General features: G+C 52.9%; 1 protein-coding gene across 4 annotated transcripts in view; it reads right to left on the bottom strand.

Annotated features, from left to right (window-relative positions):
- Positions 1–579: 579 nt before the first annotated feature.
- BLK (BLK proto-oncogene, Src family tyrosine kinase) overlaps positions 580–12324 on the bottom strand; it is a 51864-nt gene continuing 40119 nt past the window's right edge. For all 4 annotated transcript variants that reach the window (XM_005886684.2, XM_070376020.1, XM_070376018.1 and 1 more), the window contains exons 7-13: positions 8766–8912; positions 8149–8301; positions 6687–6866; positions 5510–5586; positions 2958–3108; positions 1872–2003; positions 580–1188 (exon numbers count right to left, since the gene is read on the bottom strand). In XM_005886684.2, the coding sequence (XP_005886746.1) occupies positions 983–1188; positions 1872–2003; positions 2958–3108; positions 5510–5586; positions 6687–6866; positions 8149–8301; positions 8766–8912 (1046 nt within the window). In that variant the 3' untranslated portion in view covers positions 580–982. The remainder of the gene's footprint in view (positions 1189–1871; positions 2004–2957; positions 3109–5509; positions 5587–6686; positions 6867–8148; positions 8302–8765; positions 8913–12324) is intronic.

Genomic DNA, 12324 nt, shown 5'->3' with positions numbered 1-12324 from the left:
GGCTCATCACTGATACGATTGCAAGATGTTAACAGTAGGGAAAGTTGGGGGTGGGGCGGGATGAGGGGTTAAATAGGGATTCTCTATACTTTTCATTCATTTTTCTGTAACCCTAACAGCTCAAAGAAGTAAAATTTAGCATAAACAAAACAGAAACATGACAAATGGGGAGCTTCAATGAACAGCACGGAGCCTGGAACGTTCCTTCGTGTTACCATCCCCAAGTCACCTGTTTATGCTCCCGGTCCAGGGACCCAGAGCCCGGGGCTTGCTCGCCTCCCTTGCATGCGCCACTGCTGAGCAAACCCCCTTTCTCCCCATCACCCAACTCAGACCTGGAGGCTGAGGATGTCTGAGGTGAGAGCGCCACCTGCTGGCCCTATTCTAGCTGCCCTAAAAGGCAGTGATGGCGCCCTTGTCTTGGGGCTGGGGTCCTCGATTTCCTCTTGAAACCCAGTGCCATCTGCGAGCCCCTAGAGGCACCACTCATACAACCACGAATGGCAGGTATGCGACGTCCAGGCTTGTCGCCAAGAACGACAAGGGAAACGTCAGGTCTCGCGACTTTATTTCCGAAAAGTCCCAAAGTGCTGAGCGCAGTCTGGGTCAGGTGAGAGTCGCTGGACTCAGGTCGCCGGTGGCCGACTCCTCGTTTCTGGTGCCAGCACAGGGAGCCTTCTGTGACGTGATGACGGACACCGAGGAGTGTGTGATCCTCGTCACCGGGTCATCCTCGTGAGGAACATGCGAGGTAGGTTCTATTGTGGTTCATCCCCTTTCTGCCAGTGTGAAGAGGCGCTAAGAGGCTAAGTCGCCTAGGGGCGCACAGCCGGAGAGGTGTGGCGCTGCGATTGGATCCTGCTCCAAAGTCCAGGCCGTGACCCAGCTGCCTCTAGTTTCCTCATCTGAGAAATGGGCGTGCGGACATCTCCCCGCCTTTCGGTGCATCTGGGGCTGAGGCCAGACAGTTTTGCACGCGGGCCTAGGGCTGCAGCTCGTACTGGCCCTCGGTGGCCGTGTGGAAGTCCTCGAGCACCGACTGCAGGAACTCGAAGGTGGGCCGCTCCTCCGGCCGGCTGCGCCAGCACTCGGCGATGACGCCGTTGTACAGCTCAGGCGGGCACGAGTCTGGGCGGGGCATGCGGTAGCCGCGCTCCAGGTTGCGGATGACCTCGGGGTTGCTCATCCCTGGAGGTGGAAGGGACGTGGCTGAGGACCGGCGGGGGCCCGCGAGGCATCCACCGCCGTCTCTGCCCTCAGCCCGGTTGGTGCCACCTTTACACATCCCTCCATTTATTTTTTATTGCTTTGAGAACAGTGTAGATGATCTCAGTGCGGGGCAGTTCCTCCTGCATGGGGTGCTACCTGCTTACCTGGGACTGTCAGGCACACAGGTGAGCATCACTCACCAAGCAGGTGCTTGGTGAACAGGCCCCAGCCCCTCCCATAGGCTGCTAAGGGCCCAAGCCCTTCAGATCGGCCTGGGGGTTGATTCTCAGGATGGAGGTTTGGGGGCTGTACCCACGATGTAAGGCCAAGGGAGGGACCATTTGGCCACTCAACTGAGGGCAAACTAACTGGAAGAGATTTGAATTCAGATCCCCACCTTAACTGAATTCCAGGTTTGTGGACTCACTGACCTCTGCTGGATGCAGGGGACACAGTCCTGTTTCCAAGAGCAATGCTGAGGGGAGGAAGGGAAGCCCCGCCCCACCCCCAGAGTGGCACACCTGGGTTTCAGTTTCAACCATGGGGCTCCATTCTGACATGCAGGTGGGCAGCCCCAGGCCCTGAGGATGGGACATCTGCCATCACAGCCGTCTCAGGATGGCCCTGAGCCTGGAGGGTCGCTGCAGGACACAGCTGCCTACCTGGGTAGGGCACACGCCCATAAGTGACAATTTCCATCAGGAGGATTCCAAATGACCACACGTCCGCTTTGATGGTGAACACCCCAAAATGGATGGCCTCTGGGGCGGTCCACTTAATGGGGAACTTGGCCCCTATAAGAAAGCCATGAGCAGCTTCATGAGGCCATGACTGACTTCCTCCACACCCCCAACTCCTTGCTCTTTCTCCCCCAGCCCCTGCCCTGCCTGGTGATGCCTGGGTCACTGTATCAGACAGAAATGCGCCCAGGGAGTCATTCAGACCCATAGGACGCATGACCAGGAGTGTGAAGACCCTGGGGGTCCACAGCACCAAAGGACAAATACCACCCCTGTCTCCCGCTTTGTGTCTTTGCCTAAACTGGCTTCACTGGGCGACCAGCATGTGTTTCCACCTGGCACTGAAGAGGTCGTTTCCACCTCCCATTAGCCTTGTTTACTAACAGGAACCCATGACTGGGGCAAGTCATTTAACTTGTCCTTGCCTTAGCTGGGCTCTCCTGATGGCTCAGACAGTAAAGAATCTGCCTCCAATGCAGGAGACCTGGATTCAATCCCTGTGTCAGGAAGATCCCTTGGAGAAGGGAATAGCTACCCACTCCAGTATTCTTGCCTGGGAAATCCCATGGACAGAGGAGCCTGGTGGGCTACAGTCCATAGGGTCGAAAAGAGTTGGACATGACTGAAGTGACTGAGCAGGCAGGCATTTAGGGCAGTGTTTTCTAAAGTCTGCTCTGTGAACCCTTGGTTCTATGAGAGGTTCACAGAACCTACGTGGAAAAAGTTTCTGGGGTTCCAGTGACTTTGGGAGACACAACGGGAAACATATGTGCCCTGTTACTTAGCTGCTGCCTTCTCACTGCCTCTATTATGCTGCTATGGGCTGGGAATCTCCAAGAGGACTCACAGAATGGGTGGTATCTCTAACCCCACTCTCACATAGTCATTCCTCCTGAGGCAACTGTGGTCTGCAGAGCACGTCGGGGAAATGCTGAACTAGTTGGGAGTAAGGTCAGACTTGCACGACAAGAAGTCCAAGGGGGACTGGGGAGTTGGGGTGCTGCTCACCCTCCTGGGCGGTGTATTCATTGTCGATGATCCGGGCCAAGCCAAAGTCACCAATTTTGCAGCACAAGGCCTCAGACACCAGGATGTTGGCCGCTCTCAGGTCCCGGTGGATTGAATTCATCTGCTCGATGTACGCCATTCCTTCTGCAATCTGTGGGAGGGGGCCCCACAGTGAAGGCCAGACCCCTCAGGGAGAGAAAGGACTTTAGGCCACCCTCTGCATCAGAGCCAGGCGGGGTGAAGGTTCCAAGATATGACAGGACGGGGGGAGCTGCCATGTGGCTGCAAAGTGGGGCACACAGGCTGCGGTTGGAGGGGAGCTTTGCACTTCATGCTGTAGAGCAAGATAAGGAGCACCCAGAAGGCAGAGTGTGCATGCGTGTGTGTATGTTTGTACACAGAGCAAGGCGTTAGCGTGATCAGAATGTGTTTTAGAAGCTGTTCACCTGGAAGGTTCTGATTTTCTGCTTTCCTAACCTTCAGATTCTTGGCCACATCTACTTATAAACCTATTTATTTGCAGAGTACATCATGAGAAATGCTGGGCTGGATGAAGCACAAGTTGGAATCAAGATTGCCGGGAGAAATATCAATAACCTCAGACACGCAGATGACACCACCCTTATGACAGAAAACAAAGAACTAAAGATCCTCTTGATGAAAGTGAAAGAGGAGAGTAAAAAAGTTGGTTTAAAGCTCAACATTCAGAAAACTAAGATCATGGCATCTGGTCCCATCACTTCATGGCAAATAGATGGGGAAACAGTGGAAACAGTGACAGACTTTATTTTTTTGAGCTCCAAAATCACTACAGATGGTGACCGCAGCCATGAAATTAAAAGATGCTTGCTCCATGGAAGAAAAGTTATGACCAACCTAGACAGCATATTAAAAAGCAGAGACATTACTTTGCCAACAAAGGTCCATCTAGTCAAAGCAATGGTTTTTCCAGTAGTCATGTATGGATGTGAGAGCTGGACTATAAAGAAAGCTGAGCACCGAAGAATGGATGCTTTTGAACTGGGTGTTGGAGAAGACTGTTGAGAGTCCCTTAGAGTGCAAGGATATCCAACCAGTCCATCCTAAAGGAACTTCCAATGACTATTTAGGGTAGGACTGATGTCCTAAATAGTCATTGGAAGGACTGATGCTGAAACTCCAATACTTTGCCCACCTGATGCCAAGAACTAACTCATTGGGAAAGACCCTGATGCTGGGAAAGATTGAAGGCAGGAGAAGAGGATGACAGAGGATGAGATGGCTGGATGGCGTCATCAACTTGATGGACATGAGTTTGAGTAAACTCTGTGAGTTGGTGATGGACAGGGAAGCCTGGCGTGCTACAGTCCATGGGGTCAGAAAGAGTCGGACACAACTGAGCGACTGAACTGAACTGAACTTATAAACTCAGGTGACTTTTCACATCCTTTGCCTCTAGGGGACCCAAGATTTCCTGAAGGATTGACAGAGATCATTGACAACGAGTGAGAAAAGGAAAAGAAAGGGAAAAAAGGGAGTGGGCAGGCTTATCACTGAGCTGTGGTTTGAAACCAGTTACCAGGCTTAGTTTTCCGAGACCACCTCACCATCCTGTTCAACCCAGCCTGTGTGCACCTCAGTGGAAAAAAGGGGGTGGAAAAAAGGCACGGTGACCTCAGTTCCTGCCCTGATACTTATAGCAGATAACGACTTGGAGGGGGGTGGGGGTAGTGTGGGATCGGGGAGGGTGCCTCCCTCCAACAGGATGTGTGTGTGTGTTTCTGCGTCTCACGAGCTGACCACAGACCGGAGCTCTTCTTCTGAGAGTTCCAGTTTCAACAGACACACACGCAGGGCCACCAGATGTGCTTTGCTGCCAGTTAGAATCCTCAGCTAAAGTCCCCCGGGAGGAACGTTTCCTTCCTCTTCATTTTGCTCCTCACCTCATGATGTCCGAGTCTACAGAAGGCATTGATTGGCACCATCTGAGGATGGAGGAGGTCACCACAAAGTGCTGACCTACCATATGACGTGGAATTCGTGGGGACTTTCTGGGTTCCCCACACCATCCTTTCTTCCTCTGGTCCTCACCAATAGAACCTTCATGGCTGCCTAGGAGAAAGACTACATTTCCCAAGCTCCCTTGCAGCTAGGTGCGGGCAGGTGACAGGTGGCCAGGGGGCTGGGAGAGCAAGTGTAGTGAGTGACTTCCAGCACTTGGCTCTAAAGGGAGCGGGTGCGGTTTGCCCCCTCTATCCCACTTCTTCCTCCTGGCTGAGGAGGACAAGGTGCTAAAGCATGAGCAGTTTCCCTGGGTGGAAAGATGATCTATTAAGACCCAGTGGGTGGAAGAAACCTGGGTCCCTGTGACTCTGAGGGGAAGCTTCACTGCCCGCCCCAGACTGCCCACCTCTGGTGCTTACACATTGAAGCTATGATGACTTAGGCTTTCTGTCTCTCACAGCCCAGCCTAAATCTAATGGACACAGCCTCCAAAGAGTTGATCTCGCTGAGCCACAAGGGCAGAGGACAGGGCCCAGGGGCCTGGATCACTGCACTTGGTGCTCACAAACCTGGGCCGACATGTCAATCAGCCTTGAGAGGGACAATCGGCTACCTTCATCCGTCTTCAGGAAATCCAGCAGGCAGCCTGAGGAAAGAGAAGTCGCAGCTGAACTTCTGCAGGGTGACCCGACCCTGGCCGGGCCGGCCTCTCGGGGTGTGGGCTGCTGCCCACCTGGGCAGGAAGTGGGTGGCACTCTTTCGGGTCTCTTGTGCCCCCACAGCTGCAGGTGCCTCTGCTCTACAGAAACTCCCATCTCAGCCCTCACAGCTCCCAAGAGGCGCTGATCTGCTGCCAGCTGCTCGGAGGACGTGATGTCTCGGTCCGGTTCAAGGTCACACAGTCAAGGAACCGGGTCAGAAACTGCTCATTCCCTGCATGACATTACAAAGCATCTTCCGTCCACTTCACCCTTTGTTGGCAGACATTCTGCCTCCGAGGATGCAAGAAATCACCAGAATTACGGAGACTCATCTCCTGGAGCTGGTACAGGGGACAGATGCTGCTCCTCTTTGGTACCTAAGAGCAGGGGACTGCTCACCTGAGGGGTGGCTAAGAGGTGAGCCAGGGAGCCACATGCCTCCAGCTCAGTGTAGGACCCCTTCATGACACCCTTTAAGGAACAGACAGCATCAACACAGCATTTTAGGATCTGACAGGAGTCGGGGTGTGGTCAGGATCATAGGAGGGGTAAGAAGGATTCCCCAGGCCCCAGCAGAGAATGGCCATACTCTAGACCTCAGTGGCCATCTCACCCAACCTCTCATCATCCGTGTTGAAAATGTTCATAGGGTTGTACAAGGTCTCCTGGACTAGAACTGTCTCTGGATGCCCAGCCTACTATTGTTTAGACTTTGCTGCCCTCTGTCCGCCCCAGGGGGTGCCAAGCACAGGAGGCTCCCTGCAAAGATGCTGGTTCAGGGTCTCCTGAGCTATGGAAACTCCTCTATAAGGACAACTTAGCTGTCTTGTTCTCATCATCCTTCACTCTGCCCCCACCCATGCATGTGGAACACTAGATCTGCAGGATATTGGCTGATGGATCCAGCTCATGCCTCAGTAGTCCCCTGAAGAGGTCCCCCGGCCAGCAGATCAGCCTTATCCTTCTCGGAGCCCCCAAGCCTGGACTCTCACCCTCAAGCCCTCCTGCCTCTGTGTGAGGGACACAGCCCTGGGCAGGTCCCCACCTCTGGCCATATATTCGGTCACGATGTAGATGGGCTCCTTGGTGACCACAGCGTAGAGACGGACCAGCCTCTCATGCTGGAGAGTTTTCATCAGGTTGGCCTCACCCAGGAAGGCCTCCGGAGACATGGTTCCCTCCTTCAAGGTCTTGATGGCCACCTTGATGTTGTTTTTATAATAACCTGAGCCCGGGGGACAGAAGAAGAAGAGGATGTTCAGAAGACTTGGAGGTGGGGGGAGGTGATCCCTTATCCAAAATCTACGTAAGCTTCCAGGAGCCATCCCTGTTCTATATAGATGGGGCACTGAGGCCAGAACCCCACCCCCGGAAGTGATCCTAGGCTGGAATTACAGCTCCTGATGGTGATGGATGCGCCCGCTTACCTAGAAGGATTCAAGCCTGTCCCGGCCTCCTCTGCTAGACAGGAACCCTGGGCAGTTAAGGAAATTACCCAGCCTGGGAGGGGGGCCGTTTCACCTCCTGGTCCCTACAGCCAGGTCCGGGGTGCATCCCTTTTGTCCTCCTATCCCTACCTAATGAATCTCTTCAACCACTTGATAACGTCAGTATGGCAGTAAGCATCACAGCCCGTGGCAGAATCATAGAGGAGGCAGAGGTGGCCGGGGCCTCCGTGCCCCTCTCTGTGCCCTGTGATGTTCATCTCTAGATCCTTATAGCTCCTGCACCACCACCGCCCCCCGCCCCCGCCCCCGCCCCGCCACCACACCGCCCAGTCCATTAGGTCCCTGTCTGCACTGAAGTGAAAAGATAAGTCAGGACTCAGACTTGCAAGGAGCCAGGGGGAGCGCCTGCCAGGGGTGCCCCAGGCATCAGTCTTGGATGCCAGAGGAATCAGGGAGGCAGCAGGGTCCCACCTTGAAACCATGCCCCAGAGACACGGACCTTTCCAGGGATAAAATAAAGCATCCTTTATATTCTGATCGCACATTGGTAAGCAGAGGAGCAGCCATTCACTGTAATTGAAGGCGAGGCCACAGGGGCCGGGAAGTTAAGGGATGGGCCAGTCTCACAGCTGCATGTGGTGACTTTGTTATCAGGGTCCTGGAGCACCTGGTTCACCTCTCACCCTGGTTAACATAGTGTTTCCACCCAGTGAGACAAAGCTAAGAGGAGCTAGCCAGGCTCCTCTTCCAGGTCACACAGGTGTCAATGGCAAAGGCAGCTCTGGGCAGTGAAGAAGGAAGGCGGGAACGGGCTGGGGTGGAGGCAGGGGGAGAGCTGGATTCTACTCCTGCTTCATCACCATATCAGAACAGCTGAGGGCAGGTGACTTCAGTGTTCTGTACTTCCATTACCTTGTCTGTAAAATGGGTATATGGTCCCAGTCCCTTCCCCTTCACAAGCCTCTATGGGAAGGACGAGGCCCAGTGCAGATCCTGAGTCTTCTGCGCTCTAGGATGCAGGGCAGTGGGTGAGCAACTCCTGGAGTACCACATACTCACCCATCCAGACTTCACCAAACTGCCCGGATCCAAGCTTCCTGACCAGCTTGAGAGACTGCCGGGGGATTTCCCATTCATCCTGGCCCCAGGGGTTCTGGGGAGCCAGGCTCACACAGGGGTGGGTCAGCCTTTGGCACAACCCGTCCCCTTTCTCTGCATTAGGAAAGAAGAGATGAGCTGGAGGTCACAAGCATAGACAGATCTGTGGAGACCATACAGATCATGAGAGCTGTATCATTCCCAGCTATGTCCCTGCTCCTTCTTGACAGCCCCACATCCACCCCAAGTTCAATGTGCACAAGTGCACACACACACACACACACTCAGCTCTCTGCATTTGTTTTACATAAAATAAGCATGATATCATTGTCCTGCTGTCTCTAAGAGTGAAAATACTTGCTATTCTCCATGTGGTCACAGCCAACATAGAGGATCAGGGAGACAGACAGGGAATCATTATGTTGACAGTTAACACCTCAGGTCCAGCCTTGGGATAATCCTCCACCCCTCCACCAAAACAGCACCACTGGTTCATGCGATCTTGAGAACTCAGTGACGGAGGGACACGAGGGCTCCTCTGGCGCAGCCCAGCCCTCTATCAGATGCCCCCCTCTTACTAGTATAGTGCTGCACCAGAGCCTGCAGAGTGGGGAAGGTGCTCCGGGGGGAGATGTAATAGCCGCCTTCGTCCAGGGAGCGGATCTTATAGTGTTTGATCACCTCCCCCTGCGTGGTCACATCCTTCACAGACAGAGAAAAGGCACCTAGAGAGTTAACAAAGACACACCATGAGAAGTAAGACACAACGAGGGAAAATCAGGATTTGGATTTGGGGCTTCATTTCAAGGCCTTGGAAAAGTGCTGTTAGTTGCTCAGTCGTGTCCAGCTCTTTTGAGACCCCATGGATTGTAGCCCTCCAGGCTGCTCTGTCCATGAAATTCTTCAGGCAAGAATACTGGAGTAGGTAGCCGTTCCCTTCTCCAGGGGATCTTCCTGACCCAGAGATCAAACCCAGGTCTCCTGCATTGCAGGTAAGTTCCCCCAATTCTGCTTTCCATTTTGACCATCATCAGTTACCTTTTTCTTTGTCTCACCCTCCACCCTCCTGGAAGCCTTTCCTCTCAGCTCATTCTAACTCTGTCCTTGGCATTCCTCCTCAAGCCTCCTAATACTGCTCCAGAACTCTGGAGCATGCAGAATGCTCTCTTAGCCATCAGGCTGTTCCCCTACTTGGGCACCTGTGACTTGAGGACCCTTTGCCCTGGAATATTGAGAAATACAGAGTTTTTTGGAGGAACTAGGAGATTGACTCACACATTCATTCCTTCATTCCGTTTAAAGATTGACTCTGCCCCACATGCAATGCTGCCAAGTCACTTCAGTCGTGTACGACTCTGTGCGACCCCATAGACGGCAGCCCACCAGGCTCTCCCTTCCCGGGATTCTCAAGGCAAGAACACTGGAGTGGGTTGCCATTTCCTTCTCCAATGCATGCAATAGCAAATTACAACCGGAAGCACTCCTGTCCCTGGGGAAGAGCATAATAAGACACAACCCAGGGCTTCTGTTCAAATCCATACACACATCTACGTATTCTGTTTTCTAGGTTAATGTTTCCTGCGGTCGGAGGTTGCAGATGCCAAGGGTTAAGAGCAATTTAGGAGGCAAGAGTTTCCAGCTGGGAAATTTTCCATGAACTTGATATTTTTATAAGGCGCCTCTGTTCAGCTCTCTGGGTGCCACATACTTCCACTTTTATTTGCTAAATGAGAAACCTGAGGCCCAGAAGGGGGATGTCGCTTGCCCCAGGGCCCTTGGCTGATAAGTGGTTGGCTTGGGGGCTCCCGTGACCGTACTAAAGGCGCGCCTACCTCAGGCAGTACCACCCTCCGCCACCAGGTGTCAGGCTCGAACACCTCTTGTCCTGGGCGTGGGCGCTTGATTTTTGCCCTGCGCTGTTTGTCTTCAGGCGTCTTTCCTCCCTTTTCAGACTATCACCCCATCTCACATCCCTTCTCCCCTACCTTGGCCATTGCGCCTCTCTCATCGCCCACCTGCAAAAGGATGTGGAGAGGCCGCGCGTCCTGTGGCGTGCCCTGCCGCTGACACAGCCCGCCCCTCGTATCCTACCTCAGCCCAACCTGCACGCTGCAAAGTGTCTTCCCAACTTCGCCGCTGGCGAGTGCAGCAAGCTCGGGTATCACAGGAACCAGAGAGTGGCGCTAGTGAGCACATTCATCCACGCACCACCGTAGTGAGGAAAAGAGCTATCTTCTCCATTCCCTCTGCTGTTCCCTGCTTGTGATGCCTCCAGATCAGCCAAGGAGGCCCGAGTCTCTTCCTCCAGTGCCACGGGAGCTCTTATTTAGGGCCTCTCTGCTGTGTGGGCTCCTCTCAGGGCCTGTCCCTAACATCTTTTTACAATTTGGCATTCCTTCTTCTTAAGACGGGTCTCAATCCTTCCTGTTCACAATATCTGGATCCCCTGCCCTGCCTCCACCCTGTGGCTGGAATGCTCTGGGGTGCGGGGCTGGGCTCCCAGAGACTGAGATTTTCGTAAAGGCCACCTGTCCTTGAACTGGGAAACTGGTCAGTTCTAACAAGCATATCAATAAAATTAGTCTCGAGAGGCTAAGGGATGTTCTGGAGACCTCTTAGGTTAGAACTCGCTGCCCGCCTTCTGAGAGCAGTGTTCCTTCCCACCTGAAGAGGCTTTGGATTTCTGCGGAGCGTGTGCGCATGTGTATAGAGGTGCTGTATACTTGGCGAGGGGTCTTCTAGCCCCTGCTCCAACTGGCCAATCCCAGCCTGGACTAGCTGTGGGGTGGGGGGCAAGGACAGGAAGAGACACCTCACCTTTAGAGATCCTTTCCTCCTTCACACTGAGGCTGGGGTGGCTTTCCCTCCAGAGGGCCCCTTAGCAACAGGCAGCCATTAAAACATCATTTCCTGGTGAAATGACGTAATGTCTGGCATTTGCTTCACAGTAATAGGGCTGGGGATGTACATGAAATCAGATTATCTGGGTTGATTATTGTTGAAGCTGGGTGTTGAGTACAGGGGTTCCGTTTACTATTTGCTTTACTTGTGTATGTGTTTGAGATATTCTACAGCAAACAAAACATCTAGTCATCTTCACTCTGTTTGGGAAGTTCTCCTCCATCTGCCCAGTGTTAGGTCTGTTTGACACATTTTAGAGCTTGTGAAAACTTTCAGAGCCTCTCAGATGATTGGGCCCTGATGCGTCTTCACTGTTGGTCTAGAGCGAGTCACTTCTTCCCTCAGTTTCCCCATCTTTCAAATGGGGATACCGGCCCAGTATCTCAAAGATGGAAGGCTAGAGGCAAACCCACTAGGAAGCATATGCCTCAAGGTTCACAGCAGTACCTTCATAACAGCCCCAAACTGGAAACAAGCCCAATGCTACCAGTATGGAGAAAGAGCTTATGGAATATTCATATCCTGGATTCTGTTTAGCTGTCAAAGTCAACAGATTATTGCTGTTGCCTCGGCCATGCAAATGCATCTGTGATGGATGGAACTGTGTCCCCCCATCCCTGCTAATTCCTGTGCTTGTGTCCTATACCCCAGTGATGTGACTATCTTTGGAAATAGGGTCTTTAAAGGGGCGGTTACATTATTGAGGTGGGTCCTGATCCACGCAACTGGTGACTTTATAAGAGGGGATGAGGACGCAGACATATGCAGAGGGATGACCACATAAGGATACAGGGAGAAGTCGGCCACCTACAAGCCAGGGAGAGAGGCCTCAAGGGAAACCAACCCTGTGGACAGCTTGACCTTAGATTCCTGGCCTCTGGAACTGTGGGAAAGCACGGGTCTGCTGTTTAAGCCTCTCAGTTTCTCGTACTTTACTACAGAAGGCCTAGCAAACAAATACAGAATTTTACAATGTTGAGTGAAAGGAATAAGACACAAAGACTAAAATGGCTTGATCCCATTTGTATAATAAAGGTGAAAAACAGGCAAAACATGCGTGGTAAAACTATAAAGAAAGGCAAGGAAGGGCTTCCATCAAAGTCAGGATAGCGGTGGCTCCTCTGGGGGTGAAAGGTGAATCAGGAAGGGGTACCGGTGGGGCAGTGAGAGGGGCTCTGGGCATCTGGAATATTCTTGCTCTTGTAGTTACACAGATGTTTACTTATTATGACTCTA

The sequence above is a fragment of the Bos mutus genome, chromosome 8 (genome assembly GCF_027580195.1).
Source record: "Bos mutus isolate GX-2022 chromosome 8, NWIPB_WYAK_1.1, whole genome shotgun sequence".
Lineage (NCBI taxonomy): Eukaryota > Metazoa > Chordata > Mammalia > Artiodactyla > Bovidae > Bos > Bos mutus.
Note: the sequence above shows the minus strand (reverse complement) of the source record. Positions and strands in the feature narration are given on the sequence as shown.